The sequence below is a fragment of the Parasteatoda tepidariorum genome, chromosome 6 (genome assembly GCF_982258835.1).
Source record: "Parasteatoda tepidariorum strain Cologne lab strain chromosome 6, Ptep-v5.0, whole genome shotgun sequence".
Classification (NCBI taxonomy): Eukaryota; Metazoa; Arthropoda; class Arachnida; order Araneae; family Theridiidae; genus Parasteatoda; species Parasteatoda tepidariorum.
This window is the reverse complement of record NC_141760.1, coordinates 107741210-107758608: the sequence shown is the minus strand read 5'-3', so window position 1 is coordinate 107758608 and position 17399 is coordinate 107741210. Positions and strand designations below refer to the sequence as shown.

Below are 17399 nucleotides of genomic sequence, written 5' to 3'. Positions count from 1 at the left end.
TCCATCAAAAAACATTTGATTTTATAAAGTGGATGATTTTACAAATCAGAATATCTATACTTAAGGAAAAGTCTGCTAAAGTTAAACTTTCTAAATACATTAAAAGCTTAATTTATTACTACATTTATAATTTATTTCTACTGAATCTTCGTATACTATTTGAAATTTTAATTTAAAATGAGCTACATATATTTAATATTATGCAGAAGAGTTTTACAATACTAAGCATATTTGTTTGAACAAAAATTTAAAATTAAAGATTCAACATGATTGGAAAGTTTATAAAAGCTTTTCTAGCTTTCAATCTTTCCTTTTCTTAGCTCTTAAGTTCATTTAAAATAAAGATAGATTTATTTTATGTAATGAGAGATAACCATTAACATTGAACGATGATAGTCATTCTATAATTTCGATATTTGGATCTCTTTATTCTCATAGTTTCATAATTTTTGAGTTCTCTCCCTTTAAATTCTCTTAAGAAGTGTAATCCACACCTGTAACTTAATTCATTGGGGTAACAGTAAAATCTGTTATTAAAACCTTTAAAAAAATTTTTTTGTTAAAAAAAAAGAAAAGTATAATTATTTTAAGCAAAAGCACTACAAAAATTTGATTTTACGAAAGGGTAATCATGATTTTATATTATTGATATTATATTGATTGCAGAATTAATTTCATAATCTCAATATATATATATTTTTTTGAAGATTGATGTATCTTTAAGTGAAGACGATTTAATTTTATTTGTAATTTTATCTAGGGGTGAAAATATCCTTCTTTTCCTCGTTCAAACTGTTGGTCGTCAAGCCATTGAGCACAAACAGTACAGACCTTCGAGACCTCGTTCATCTGCACAACGCAAGACAACTTCGTCATCAGATATCTGTGAGTAATAAATTTTTGCTTCACTATCATTCAAATTTATTTTCATATTTTTAATCTTATTTTCTCATCGGTAGCATATTTTTTAAAATTAATTATGAAATCTTTTAATAATCTTTGATGAATTAAATGTCTTATAACTATTCAAAATTATGAGTAAACATAATACATAACATTTCAAGTTAATTTATTGTCAGTCATAACAGGAAAATATTGCAGTCTTTCTATTTTTATGAGTATAAAAATCCCTAAAATTCCCTATGTATAAAATATTTAGTTTGTGGTTTTGTGGTGGCAGACCCTGTGGTTTTTTCTGCAGATATTTGTAAAATTCAGCTTATCTCAAGATGATTCGCCAATTTGATTCTTTTGGTTTGGTGGATTTTTTGGTTACGTTGGAATCTGCTAACATCAGGGTTTGAAAAAACCCTACCCGCCTGGGTTTTATTGAATAAATCTGGGGAAAATTGGGTTTTATTTGAAAAAACCCGGGGGAAATTGGAATAATATAAATCCAAAAAATTATTTCAATTTTGTTATATGTGTTTTATATTAAGTTTAAATAACACATTATCACTAATACATATTTGAATCTTCTTTATTGTTAAATACATAACGTTTCACAATTTTTAACCCAAGCATTATAAAATATAAATGCAGTAATATAAAAGGAACAAGTTTATTAATCTTTTTGATTTCACTCATGTTTATTTACTACATTTATTAATATATATATATATATATGTGTGTAATACAAAAATTAAATACTTTTGTATTAATAAAAGCATTAAAACTTCATTCCTTTTCATTAAATATCTTTAGTAAAGGATAAGGGTAGAAATTCTATTTTGGGACTTCAAGGCTAAAAACATGCCAATGAATAATAATTAGATTAATACTTCAAAAGAGAAGTTATTTTAAGATCTTTCACTTCCATATAAGGAAAGATTAAACGATTTGCTTTGAGTAATAAATAAATTTGATGAGGCGTAAGAATACAGAAAAAGCATATGGCTGGACTTTTTACTCTTTTTAATCATCCTATATAACGCAGAGCACAAGTTTTTGCGTGGCTTTTTTGTTGTTTATCATGCTTTAACTAAAATCCGTCTGCTTAGACGGGACATGGGTCTCCACCCATCGCCAGCGGGAGGAGGTAAAAATGTGTATGCTTTCACCATAGCTTATAAATAAACAGATAATGCACAACTGGACTCTTTAATTCTGCTTTTTAACTTAAATACTAAAAAATATCGGTGTGGATGCACCGCATATTATATATATATATATATATATATATATATATATATATATATAGTACCCAATATAAAATTATAATTAGTTAAAACTAAAATTTTATCTGACTTTTGACTTTAAGTAAAAACTGAAATAAATATTTAATGGTCTTCCCTGTTTTTATAGTATTATTAATAGAAAGTGAAATTAAAATTCCATATAATTATAAAGAGTATCAGTTACTTACTCCATTTTTTTTTTGTCAAATAATTTACCCTAGGAAAATGATTTCATTTTTAGATAAATAATTTTAAAATGTTCTTGTATAAAAAGTTTTAGCTTATTTTTTTAAAGTCGGAAAATAAAACTGTTTAAATTTGTTAATGTATCACTTAGTAAAAAAAAAAAGTTTCTTTTCAATTTCTTTAAACATATGAATTAATAATAACCTGTTTATTAATATATAAAGCATGCAACTATATTTGAAAAATTGATCTTTTCAGACTATATTATTAAATTTCTATTTGATTTAATTTCATTAAAATATTACTTTTTGAAAAAACCCATTTAAAGTTTTCAATAGTATCTATTATAAAATTAGATTTGAGTTCCTTTTACTTTACAAATATTAGAAACTTAATTATATAAATCCTGCAACTCTATTTGACAAACTGATGCTGTACAATAAATTATATAAAATTAAATGTGCAGAAATAAGTTTCAATGGAAATTTTTTTTAAAAAAACCCACTTATCGCTCCAAGTGGGTTTTTTCAAGGTGGGCCCACCCAATAAAACCCGGGCGGGTTTTTTCAAAGTGGGCTCACTTGGCGAACCCTGGCTAACATCATGATTCTTATTTATGTGATTTTAATATTATTGATTTTTGTATTTACCTGCTTTAAAAGTTACGCGTTGCGATTCATATTTACAGGATTCAAAAATCATACATCACTAGTCTTATTCACGGGGTTTAAAAATCGCATATTGCAATTCATTTTTAAGCATTTTTAAAACCCAAATGTCGCAATTCGAATTTATGTGACCTGAGAATTATGCATTGTGATTCGTATTTATGCAATTTAAAAATTCATGGTCGCAATTTGTATTTCCGTATTTTTGAAATACTATATCGCGATTCATATTTGTGTGATTTTAATATCCAATATCACGATTCTTAATCATGCGATGTTTAAAATCCAATATGGTGATTCTTTTAAGAAGTAAGTTTTTTCTTGAAATGTTTACTATAAAGGTCTGATATTCACCATTAGTAGGTTATTTAATTATAAATGCTAGTTCAAGAAATTATGTTAAATATGAAACATGATTGGTACATAAATTGATAACTTGATATTGATTTTTTGCACATAACGCTTTTAGGGTTTTTTACTTTGTGTCACAATCACCCCTAAACTGTAATAAATTAGATTAAAATATAGCAATTTCAAAATTTTCCTTAACTTAGCTTTACAAATGGATTCTTTATGTGCCATAATTTTATTTAGCACAAAGTTCTACCAGGAATTTTCCTTTTTTTTCATATTGTAACACTTTTTTCTTCTTTTTATGCACTCTTTAATGGTCTAGAATTTATTTTATCAATTGAAATACTTATTTGTTTAGCTGAAACTGACATGCCAGACCATGACATGGAACCCCCTAGGTTTTCCCGGCGTGCTTTAGAGCGTCTGTTGAATGATTGGAATGCAGTGAAATCCATGATTCTTACGGGATGGAAAGGGGAAGATAATTCATCATTGAAACCCTCTTACGGATACATGTACGATGAACAAGCTTATCTCGGTCTTCAGAATGGAACAGCCTTACTCGATAAATTCACTCATTGCCTTCTCACAAAATGTAGTCCAGAAGTAAGAAGCCCTTTTTAATCCTTTAAAACAGAGTGATTTTAATATTATAAAACAGGGAAATCTCCAAGAAAGACCACCTCCATTTAAGACCACTTTTGGGAGGTCCAGAACTCCTTAGAGAGCTTTTTTTGACAATACAACCTCATGTTGCAGTCAGATTGCTCTAAAGATGATGGAATGCAGTGAAATCCATGATTTACTATGATTACTTCTAGATTTACTTCTAGATTTACTATCTATGATTTACTTCTAGAGTTAATAGTTCAATTAGAAAAAAAAATATTTTAGGGATAAAAAATTATCTCAAAATATTTTAAACAGGGTGCGTAGCATTTTTAAAGCATTTTTCTTCTTCTTTGCCATATCGATTGTTGTTGTAAATTACAAAAAGTGCATGATTTTTACAATTTTCTGAGCAATATTTATCAGAAGTTGTTTTATCATGATTATGTAGTTTTTTAAAATGTTTCTAAATTTTATTAATTTTATGTTTATAAATAAAAAACTTTTAACGGTAGGGAAAAAATTTTTATTACTGCACAAATCCGAAGTAATAAAGTATGATTTTTATTATTATTTTTTTTTTTGGAAAGTGATTAAAAATATTTTTAGAGTGCTTAAAAAGTACTTAAAAGGTGCTTATTTTTTGTTGAATAATCTGGCTATGCACCCTAATTTTTGTGATTAAAAATTAAATGTCAACTTAAACAAAAAAAACGTAATTGGTAAATTTATTTTTACACATTTTTGTAGACGCTAAATTTTATTCATTTTCGATCCATCTTTTTATGATGCCAATAGAAGTGGCATTACTGCCCCAAGAAAATGACACTGACTGAAATTAAAATCATTTGAGAAAAATTTTGTACCTTTGATGACAATTTTGAAATTAATGGAGGTAACTTTTAAGAACGAGCAACCTCCATCAACGGCCATTTACTGTCGAATGGAGAGTGATCGCTCCCGAGAGGTTACACTGTATGAGGTATTTTAAATGTTTTTGTAAATATATTGTTGTAGTAATCGGTTACAATTAATGAAATATATATGCATATTAATATTTGTTTATTAGTGTTCATTATATTAGTACTTACCAAACTCTAGTTTTAAAACAATTTTCAAAACTGGAATTTTTTTAATATTGCACATGCATTTCTGTATCTTAAATATTTTTTTAATTACCTTTTTTTGTTCCATCTTAATCATACATTTCTTAGTATGATTTTTTTTTTAATAAGTGGTTTGTTTTAGTTTTATTATTCCATAAATAAGTCAACCTACATTAAATGTAAAAGATATGAAGCAACACTGTTTGCTGTGTCATTTGAAAATTTTAATAAATAAATAAATGTAAAATTAATTTTTTACTTGTTTTGTCTTCTTTTCAATAGTTAATTATGAAACTTTTTCTATTTCATTTTCAATTAATTTCAATTATGCATTTACATGTATTATGTACTATAAACCAATTTTTAATAGAGTCACATTGTTTGAAATGTACTGTTATGATTTATTTTTAATGATATGATTTTTAAAATGTAACAAATACATAAACTCAAGTTTGGAAATTATAAAAATCCTGTTTGAAATTTTAAATCAAACAAATAAGAATGATGAATCCTGCTTCTCTCTTCCTACAGATGCTTGATACTCTCTTAACTACCCTTATACGAGAAATTCAAAATGAAAGCAAAGAGGGCCGAAGTGCAGAAGCTACTATGGTTTCAAGACGGTTTGTGCGCAGTGTAGCACGCATATTTGTAGTGTTAAATGTTGAGATGGCTCCTAATACTTCAAAGAAAAAAAAGTAAGTATCAATTCCAAAAAATTTTTCAATTTTTCAAAAACTTTGCTATAACTTTAAAGACCAAACCACATGGTGACCAGAATTTGCAGATCTCTGTTCTTTGCAATGATCTTTACAAAGCATCTCCAATGGTTTTTATATATTTCTTCTACGACTTTTAGCAATCTGTAGCAATGTTTCTTTTTTAAAGCAATGTAGCATGATCCATGGGCTGAATTCAAATTTGTGATGTCTGGTGGTTGGGTGTGTGCATGGATCCCATTACATTTTGGTTCATTCTCTGAATTCATGTTATCTGTAGGGTTGGAAAAAACAAGCTTTTATCTGGACATGGTAAAAACTTTAAAAACCTGCCAAATGCTGCTAACAATTTTTTTTTTTAAAGTGTTAGTGCTTTATTATTTATAGCCTATATTAAAATCTTTTACAGTAACTAGCCATTTGACAAATGTTCTGATGTAAACTACAGTAGAGCGCCGATTATCCGAACTGCTCGGGACCGAACGTGGTTCGGATAATTGGAAAGTTGTTTAAAACCTAGTTTAAATGATTATTATTTATGCACCAACTTCCCTTCACACTTTTTCTAGGCTTAGGACTGGCAGTACTATCTAAAATAGCTCTGGCGAGTTTAAGACTTTTTTTTTTCAATTTTTAAATATATTTTTTTAAACTTTTCTTTTCAATTTGAATCATTTTTATCATATTTTGGCTTTTTTGTAATTTTTTTTGTCAATTACTGATTTTACCACAGTTTTCTTTATTTTCCATTGCAAAAGATATCCAGCAAAGACTTTTGTTTCAAAGAATATGCTCTTTTTTGTGCAGCCTTTTTAAATAAATCAACTGAATTGGATCAACATCATTTTGATGTTCTAGGCAATTCATTGCAATATCTAATGAATTTCATGTTTCTTATGAGAAGGTCCACGATCTTGAATTTGATCACATACTTCTTCCTCTTAATCTGAGGAGTTCCGATTTTCATTCAAAATTTCAGAAGCAATTTCATGATCATTTAAAATTTGAAATCCTGAGTCGTTTTCAGTGTCTCGACACCAGTCTTCTATTTCTTCTGCTGTATAACATGGCATATTTTCACCCGAAAGATCTACCGATTCACAAACTGCAGTTTTGTTTGTTTTTCTGATAAGAATTTTATTCCAAGATTTAAGATTCCAAGCACTGTAATCACTAATCATTAACCATGAGTGACAACTACCCATCCCCCAATTGTAGAATTTCGGCACTTATCTATTCATAAACACATTCCGCTTTACAACAATTGTAGATTGTCAAAATGAAGCTCGCATTCTTTGATGATAATTTTCAGTTGAAGTGGGCTAAAGGGGTATGTAGGTTTAACTGCATAACAATGCATGTATGTATGGTTACTAGAAGAAAACTGCTGAAGAAAGTTGTAAATTAAATATGGTCTTCAGATGTAGTGGATATTATATATTCCTCTAAATTTAGAAAAATTGTCGATAAGTTAAAAAAATTCTAAACTTAAAAAAGAGAAGGAGAAAAAAAGCGAATTCGGACATAGTTCGGATAATTGGACGTTTGGATAATAAGGGTTCGGATAATCGGCACGCTACTGTATCTCCTAAATATTAATTGAAACCTAATTTTTTGCAAAACAATAGAGTGACAAATATTTTTCACCATTTTGGACACTGATAAATGTATTAAATTTTCAATATAAGCCCATAACCATTTATTTAATGTTTGTTAAAAATATATTGTTTTCATGAATTAATTTCAACATACTTCTTCTCAGCTTTATCTCAGAAAAAATACTTGATGTTCTTGATATTTAGAAAATATATTTCATTCCTTTCTTCTCTATCTATCAGTGATTTTTTTTATGACTTCCTAAACATTCGAGCGTGATTTAAATCACTTACTTTGAAAAAAAAAAATCTTTGATTCTTATCAAATAATTTTAGTGTATTATAGTTATTCAGTGTGTCCAAAATATGAGAAAACTGTCGAATATATTTACATCTTACATGCATTGACGACAAAGTTTGACACATAAGGAATATTTTTGACGGCTTTTAAATATATAATTTTTTCTTTTTTACGCATACTAGAATTGCAGTTATTAATAGCCAAATTTTTTTTTTACAAAAATTTCTGTTTTATTTATTATTTCATAACTGTTTGTTTTGTTATACAGCTTGAGTGCAGCTACTCAGCCTCTAGCAAAATGCAAAAGGGTTTTTCAAGCTCTCATCATCATAGCAGTTGAAGAATTGTGTGAAACAGCAGATGCCCTCATAGCTCCTGTAAGACATGGTGTTGCTAGACCAACTGCCCCATTCTCCTTAGTTTCTTCTAGTAATGAGGCAATTCATGTAAGTGTATCTTTTCTGCAGTATTTTTAATTACTAATTGATTACTAATTTAAAGTAACGTAGTGTTTATAGAAGAAAGTAAAGAAGAAAATGTATAAAGAATTTGAATTGTAAGAGTAATATTTTTTTAATTCTAATATTATAGGCGCTTCCGCGTATTTTGTCTACAGAAAAATGAACTAATTATTTCCTCTTTCGAATTTTGTAAATCATTACAAAAATTAAAATTCATAAGTAAATTAAGTGATAATAAATTGAAATTAGTATATTTATTAAAAATTGCAAAATCCGTGCTGTAACTTTAAAATAAAGATCGACAACAAATCACGCAAATAAGATTCTTTAAAAAAGAGATAAAGAGATACTTAAATAAAAAAAAAAATAACTCTTTAAAGAGGAAAAAAAAGAAAGAAAAAACATCATTTCTAGACTGAACTATTTTTTAAACTTTTGCGATTTCTGAATTTTCTATTTTTAATTTGAAATTCTAGCTGAAGTCAGTCATTATGGACTTTTTTTTCAATCCGAAATGAGAATAGAGAAACAGTGATTATTTCTTTCCTCCTTTCTGATGCGCAAGAAATAAATATTCGAAACGAAATTCTGCAGAGAGAAAAAAAAAACATTTTTTGAAAAATTATGCAGAGAGGAAAACCAAAATTTTTCCCTTCCCAAATGAAAAATCTTTCTGCAAAAACTAATCTTCTGTGACAATGTCGCTGCGTCGCCTCAATTCTGCCACGGGGCAAACTTGAAGGATTCAGAGTGTGAAAGTACAACGCTAGACCCATTGCTACTCGTGCACTTTCAGGGTTGGAACAGTTGCTCAAATTACTCCAAACTGCTTTCAAATATAATTTTTGTTTTAGCCTGCTTCAAAATGTCGTTCTTTCCCCCGATATTGCCCCAAGTTGCTCCAAAACTCTTAACAATATTCATTGAGCAAAGAGTGCATATTTGGGACAATTTTGTGCAAAAGTTTAATTGCACCATAACCGCAAGCAATTTTGGTTTTTCACCTAAATGTCGATTAATATGTTTAGTTAACTGAGTTTTCCCTCCCATCAAATAGAGCAGGTCAAGAAGTTATTACTAAAATAATGCAATTAACTTGTCCAGTGATTCTGCTTATGTGTTAAAACACTTCAAATAGGCAAGAAATGGAGAGAACACAAAAAACTAGCTTTGTTGAGTGAATTTTTCGTGTTGGAGAATTACTTGTTCCATGTAATTCTCTAACACAATTTTTTCTTTTTCTTTTTGGTATTTTTTTTGTGTTCTAATCCTAAGAGTTTGAATTGGTTACTTCTTTTCAGTGAAAGTCTAGGATAAAATAACTGAATTTATAAGTTCGTCCTACTTACTTATTTTTATGAAACCATATTTTATTTTCAATATTCCTTAAACAAATATTCAGGATATTAAAAAAATATGCCATTCAAAATAAATTATTCACATGTGATTTTTTTTTCTTCTTTTTTCTTGTTCCAATAGCTTGTCTTGTTTGTATTTGAAACTTAAGATAAGAAGATGACGATTTTTTTCAGTAAACGCGTGCCTTTTTTAAACTTAATAAATGCCAAAATAAAATTCATTTTCCTTCCGATTTAGGAGTTTTTCAAAATATAGTAAGTTAAAAATACTTTTCTTTGTTTATAACTTAAATGGAGCTAATTGAGATAATTGCATAAAATTGTATGTTCATATTTCTTAAATTCAGGTAACTAGATTAGTAACCAGTCATTTAAAAGTTTGTCTTATATTTTTTTTATTAAAAAAAACGTATACTTTTATATACCTTTGCTGCTAGGACTAAAAAATTTAGCTTATTTAGAAGTTCTGCAACGTTATGTGGATTTAGCTGCCAAGTTTATAGGATACCATAGCTGCCAAGTCTGCTGAATTTTCCAGTGGACTACTTCATTTTGCCAGTTTCTACTACTTTTTTGCCAGGTCTACTGGTTTAATAAAAAATCTCCTAATTTTTGTACATTTTTAGAAAATTCCCTTAAGTTTCCTAAAAACAATCTCTATTGAAATAGAATTTTTGGACAGATTATTACTTGCTTGAATATTTAAATGTGTGTTACTGATACATAATAAAGGAGCCTCATTTATCGAAATCAGTTTAAAACTTTTTTTCTCCCAGAAATACTTTTTCAAATTAGTTTAAAAGTCTTTTAACTATCTTTGATGAATTAAATGCCTATTACTTTTCAAAAGAGTAAACATAATACATAGCATTTCAAGCTCATTTAATTTAAATCGTAACTGGAAAATATTGCAGTATTTCTATTTTGCTAACCATAAAAATCGCTGAAATTCCCTATGTGTGAAATATTTAGTACATTATGCTATAATTATCATATATTATTTCGTAAAATCTACTTTTCCTTTCTATGTTGGCAGCTAAGGTTTAACAAATTTGTCATAACTCTTAATGCAGCTTTTTTAGTGATTTACTGACTGTAACTGATTATAGGGGAGTGAAGAGCTGTTTGCTGTTGATCCAATGATGACAAGAAGTAGCAGTGAGCTTTCTGTGCGTGCTGCCAGTGGTTTAGTTGTGGAATCGCAATCATCTCTGGGTGTAGATGGTTCTTCACGTGAGAGAGAGGATGAGGATCCTGAGGTATTTCTCATAGGGCATTTTAAACACTTGTCTTAAGCATTTAACAGGGTGCTTAGCATTTTTTTAAAAAGGCCTTAAAGGTGCTTTTTTAATTGGGTGTTTTGAATCCCAATAAAATTATCAAATTAAGCATTTTTAAAAAAAATTTTTTTCATGATTTACTCTTAACATTAAAATGACTTGTGTTTTATTACAAATACACACGATTGACTTTAGAAGTTATGAGAATCATGCTTAATGATTTTTTATTTTTTTAAGAAGCTATTTTTGTTTGACTACAGGTCTTTTATTTTTATTTTAACCTGCAGGTTGATGTTATGGAACGAGAAGTGAGTGAGGACCAAGATCCGGAAGAGAGTGAGCGTGATGACCACATAGAACAGTCTGAAAATGATGCTGTACCTCAAGAGCAAAATGATGATGGTATAATTTACCTCTTTTTCTCATCAAATTCATTCATATTGCACATCAACCATAATTTTTCTTTTCTATATTTATATTTCTTTAAACTATTTTTCAACATCTACTTTTATTTTAGATTCATTGAAATAGGTTGCAAAATACATAAACCAGGGTAGCATTTATAAAAAGTGCTTAAAGCTGCTTTTGTTTTGCTTTTTTTGAAAACCGTTAATTGTGCTTTTTTTTTTTAATTCAGGGTTTCTAAAAAGTGCTTAATTTTCTATCTTTTAAAAAGATATTTTTTTCTTCACCATTTCATTGTCTTCATGAATAACAGGAAAAAAAATGCATGATAATTTTCTGTACAATATTTATCTAAAACTAGTTATTTTATCCTGATTATTTAAAATTTTTGAAAATGATTTTGCATTTTGTTGATTTTATGTTTGTAAATTAAGAACTTTTAAACGATAGAACAAAATTATTTTTATTGCTGCACATGTCCTAATTATGATATATATATTTTTTGGAAAGTGATAAAAAATATTTTTGAGTGCTTAAAAGGTGCTTATTTTTCTCGAAAAATCTGGTTATGCACCCTGGTAAACTCTTTTGAGTTTTAAAGCGCTTCATTTTTAAATACCTTTTTAGGTGAATAGTGTATATCCCATGCATGTTTCTAAATCTAGAGTAAAAAAAATTCTTTTTTTCTTTTTGTGTGAAAAATTTAGACTTTTATGCTTGTGTCTTAGGATAAAAAGTTATTTTTATTTGGCAAAATAAAATATATGAGGTTTCCAAAAAATAACAAGCTGTGTTTGGTATTGCTTTATTTATAAACAATATGATATGGTAGTCTAACACCTAAGTAAGACTGTAAGTTAAAGTGTAAATGTAAAAATAACCAAATTTAAAATATTTATTACAGGCCTGTTTGTAGCCCAAAAATGAGAATGATTGTTAGTGAAGAATCAAATTTCAATTTCTTTCAAAATCTTTTCAATTTCTTTTCAAATTTCTTATGAAATTGAGATTTTTACTATTTTGAATTATAAACACCATCCACCACTTAATTTTTTTCTCTGAGAAAATTGTATACATACATAGCTGCCAACTCTACTGGATTTTCCAGTAGACTACAGGATTTTGCCAGTTTTTCTTGATCTACTGGTTTAATTTAAATTCTCCTGGTTTTTCTGCATTTTAGAAAGTAAGTTTCCTAAAAAATCCATTTTAAATAGAATTTTTGTACAAATTATTACTTAAATATTTAAATAAATATTATTAATGCATAATGAAGCTAACCTCATTTATGAAAATCAGTTGAAGACTTTTTTCGTTCTAAACTGTTCAGTTTATTTTTATTCAGAAATCTCGTTTTAAATTTATTAACTGTACTGACACATAACTATCTTTAATGAATGCCTATGAATATTCAAAATTATGAGTAAACATAATACATAACATGTCAAGTATGTTTAATGTCAATCATAACTGGAAAACATTGCAGTTTTTCTATTTTGATGACTATTAAAATCTCAAAAATTCCCTATATGTACATTATGCAACATTTAACATGAAATTTATGTTATTTCGTAAAATCTATTTTGTTTTTTCATATTCATATTGGCAGCTATGTATATATTAAAACTAATGAATAGGCTTGGAAGTCAGGAATATTTTTCTCTTCCCAAAAGTAATGTAGGTATGAACTGGTTTTAGTACCAGTTTTTTTTCTTCTTTTTTCCAGGGTGCAAATAGCCTTGTTATTGTGCATTTAAATTTTTTTTCTTCTAAGTTAGTTACAGGGAAGAATGTTTTTAATTTAAAAATAAAATTTCAGAGACTTAAAATATTTAGTTTTTAATTCTTGAGAATTATTTTCCTTTCTCTGTAACAAACGTTTGTGTCTCTGGATTATTTCAATCCTGCAGTTTCCTAGTTAAAAAGCCCCTTATGTGAGAAACATTTTTTCCGAAGAGAATATACTGTTTCATTTGCCAAACTCTTATTCAGTTATGGAAGATTGTTTTTTGCATTTAAAGAAGAAAAAAAAATCTGCATTGTAATCCAAAAATAACATAAAATATTTAGAAACTTATTAAGAAACTTGTGAATTAAATATTTACTTTTTATTTTACAGTTTTTCATCCTGTCTATTAAGATCTTGATTTAAATTGATGTGTGTCTTATACTAATTGTATCAAATTTTGGTAGTTCATAGTACCTAGTACCTAACTGATTTGTAACTGGTCAACTCTCGATTAACTGCAGGCAGATAATTCGCTTTGCGAATCATCCACGCTTCACTTTTTTTTTTGCAATAAAGAACATAGCATTTAGAATTGAAAATTAAGAAATTCATCAAGAGGGAACTATTTTGAGAGCAGCATACTAGCCAGAGGTGGTTATTTTAGGGTAAATTTGAGGCTGTTGAAGGACTTTCAAAATTATTTTTTTATCCTGAAAACAGATCTTTCACGAAACATTTTATCGTGGAAACAGACTCTTCACAAAATATTTGATCATAAAAAACAGATCTTTCTCAAAATAGTGTATCTTTAAAAATAGATCTTCTCAAATACTTTTTTTAATGGAATTGTTATTATTTTTAACTCATCGACTCAAAAGTACCTGGTTTTTATCACCAAAACGGCACCTTATTTTAAAATGTTCATTAAATTATGAGTAAATTTGTCACAATTCAACAAAAGCAGACCTTTCTAAAAAGTCTAGAATAATCCCTTCTAGTAAACAGTCATGTTTGTAGCCGAGGTATTCACAATTAATGAAATTATGGGTCTACATTTAAACATTGCAGCTTCGAGTGCAATACCTGAGTAAAAACGAGTATTGAAAATGTGAAAATGGGCATTCATAAAGAGCAAGACAATATGAGTCATGGTTTACAGTTGTTGAACTACAAATGATGGATGATAAAAGTTTCTAAAAATCGCGCAGAAAATCTTCCTGAAAATTAATTTACGTGTATCAAACATAGCTTTATGCGTTCTTTTTTTAATAGTGAATTAAAACTCTGCTGGCGCCTGTTTTATTTTAGCCTCCTGCCTTTTCTTAATGTTAAGAAAACTGCTTAAAATTTATCTTTTGTATTAAAAAAAATTTATGTGCATCTTTTTTAAGCGTTTTGCAGATTATCTGCGAATTTGCTTATCCGCGCTTTGTGGGCCCCCCAATTTCGCATAATCGGGAGTCTACTGTATGAATTCTTTTCGTTGTAATGAACTTCACTGAGGCGGAAATATTTTGTTTTCTAATCTTTATATTGTGATTGTTAACTTTTTCTAATAAGTAGTAATTTTTTGAAAGCATGATTATAAATAATTAGGTTTTTAATTAAAGTGTTTACTTTCAGAAAGTGATAGTGATAGTGACAGCAATCCTGATAGTGCATCTTATCAAAGCAATCAAGATAATGCTAGTGCCCAAAGAAGTACCACAACTGGGGGAGCTACAGCTGGATCTGATACTGGTATTTTATTTCTCTTTACGCTATTTATGTTAATAAGTATTAAGTATGAAATGTCAATGTAGCCAGGTTGGTAGGGCATTGGGCCAGTATCCAAGAGGTCTTGGGTTCGATCCCACCGGCTGAAGAGTGAAAGGTGACTGGTGCACGTTAAATCCGTTGAGTCACTAAGTCCTCCATTCCCCATAACAAATCATACCTCTGGGGGTACTGATCCAGGATTTCCTTGTCTTCTGGATTGATTCAAAACTACAAGGCTACAGAGTTGAACATTAGTAGTTGTAAACCCGAAATTGGATTGGCTGTTCAACGATGGTTATAAAATAAAATGAAATGGTTTGTAAAATTGAATTTTGAAACGTAAGTGTTGAATTATGGGTATCCTTGGTGTTGTATTCTAAGTAAGAAACATAATAACTTAAAATATATATTTAATAAACCAACAAAACATAGCAGCAGGTAACAAAGATTACCGAATGGACATCTATTAGTAACGTGTTTATATACTCTCTGGAAAGGTAATGCAGTGGTGCTGTTCAGAAACTACAATATGTTGTCATTGACTCGTAGTGATGACAGAAGGTGACGTCGGCTGACATCACAACAGTAAGATTGTTAAATTTCTTTTTCTAAAGATGTTGAAGGTGTAGCATGTTTGATAAATTTGGATACAGCTATGTCAATTCATGAGCAACATAACCTTTTAGCGTTGCAAATTTAATGTAGGAAAAGAGCAAGATAAATATAATTTTTAATGACAGCCAATTTTTTGTTTAGTGGGATGATTAGATGTAGCATGAAGAGACATGGACACGTAACTTTCATAGCAAATTTAAAATTTTTTAATTGTGGGGATTGAAAAGATAGCATTGATTCATAAACACTATTAAGTGAAAACAAGACATTTTAAAGGATCAAACAAAGAGTTAAAATCAAATCTCATTACTTATGTTATGTACGAAATTAAAAACTTTTTTAATTGCGAAATAATTTTCATCTTGTTGATTATTATTATTCCTTTACTGGTGTTGTTGAGTTATTTCTTATTTTTTTTATACTTAAGTTACTGGATCTAATGTAAACGTTGGCCGAACATCTTATGTTTTGTGTTAAATACACTGTATATGTTCTGTATAAGTATGGATAAACATTATCTTTTAAACATCATTTTAGTATATAAAACAACATGGATGACATGAATACTTTTAAATTTTAATGATTTTTTTATGAGTTGCGTTTGATTTAAAGCAATGATGGGAAGTGTGAAATAAGCAAACCATCGTTTTTGTTTAATTAAAACATCTTCTAAGGCATTACATTTATTTAACAAATGAGCTGTTTAATTTCCGAAAGTTCTGAAGAAAAGTATCATTTTTATAAACACAGTTAAAATAGAGTATTGAACAAAGTAATTATTGATAAAAAACTATGCAAAATATACATAAAACTGCAATATTCATTTGATTTGTTTACAAAATCCTGTTTTTTATTATTTGAATTGTGTTTATTATGTTTCTTTTTCCATATTACTCCTTAGAACTGTTATATTAATTTTTAAGTGAAGAATACTTCCCTGGAAATTTTAAATTGTTTATAGATTCAAAATATTAAAATTTTTGCGCAATAAATTTTTTTTTTGTTATTTATTTATTTCATGTTCTGATCTTTGTTTGTGACGCGTAAATAGACCCGAAAACCATGGAGAGATTACAGTCGGCGTAAAGATTTCAGGAAAAATAAAAATATTTGTTAAGAGTCTTAAAGTTTGTTACTAACATTAACAAAACTAAAAAATTTAGACAGTTTTCTCATATTTAAAATTTTTTACTTGCTGCTTATATTGTTTAAATGGTTGGAGTCTACCAATGTTACATTTATGTTTTCTTATTTGATCTGTTGGCATTGTGGCAAGTATCTGAAAAATTGCTGCTCTTAAAATTTATTTCTTTTCTGATTTATTTTGAGATCTTACTACAGTAATTTTGTCAAATCCTCTGGAAACAGAATGGTGTTATTTATTTTTAAATTTAGTTTCACTCTAAATTATCTGTTTTAAAGAAAATAATGTGCTTATTATTTTTTTCTTTTTGAATTAATAGTAGATCTTGCGATAGATTATGGACTACAGCTGGTTTATTAATGTTCATTAAAAGTATAAGGTTATATTTATTTTTGATTTGGTTGTTTCTAATTTATTTTGTTGCAAATTGAGAAAAGTGTGTATCAATTTGTGTGACTAATATAATCACAATTCTTCTTGCTTTGTTGAATTATTCAGTCACATCCAGTAAACTTTCCTGGTGTCTTTAACAGTTTTTTATTTTTTGTTTTATTTTATTTATCTTATTTGCAAATCATCTCAGCTGTTAGTGAAAAACTTTGTTTTTTCTCCATATGGAATCTTTCTTTTCCTTCAATAACTGTCTATCTATGCACTCCATGAAAACAGATATTAAGCTAATCTTTTCTATTTAAAAATGTGCGGAATGTTTCTGTTAAAAAAAGAAGTTGTAAATAGAGTAGTGCAAGTGTATTTCCGTTTGATATGAGTAATAAAACATTTATTGAAAAGATGAAGTTAAATATTCATAAGATGACAACTGAAAGTCTAATTGAGTTGTCTCTTGTGTTTAGGAACCAGTGACGGAGTTTTAAAAAAAGCTAGAAAATGGAAATTGTTTAGAGCAGAAGATCAAACATTTGATAGTAAGTAT

General features: G+C 28.2%; 1 protein-coding gene across 12 annotated transcripts in view; it reads left to right on the top strand.

Moving 5' to 3' along the window:
- Nucleotides 1-17399, top strand: part of hyd (E3 ubiquitin-protein ligase hyd) — a 100104-nt gene that overhangs the window by 50228 nt on the left and 32477 nt on the right. For 7 of the 12 annotated variants that reach the window (XM_071178261.2, XM_071178259.2, XM_071178256.2 and 4 more), the window contains exons 25-32: nt 761-885; nt 3744-3991; nt 5632-5798; nt 7984-8161; nt 10644-10793; nt 11102-11216; nt 14572-14688; nt 17320-17391. In XM_071178261.2, the coding sequence (XP_071034362.2) occupies nt 761-885; nt 3744-3991; nt 5632-5798; nt 7984-8161; nt 10644-10793; nt 11102-11216; nt 14572-14688; nt 17320-17391 (1172 nt within the window). The remainder of the gene's footprint in view (nt 1-760; nt 886-3743; nt 3992-5631; nt 5799-7983; nt 8162-10643; nt 10794-11101; nt 11217-14571; nt 14689-17319; nt 17392-17399) is intronic. The other 5 variants (XM_071178266.2, XM_071178265.2, XM_071178263.2 and 2 more) reach the window with 1 other exon arrangement.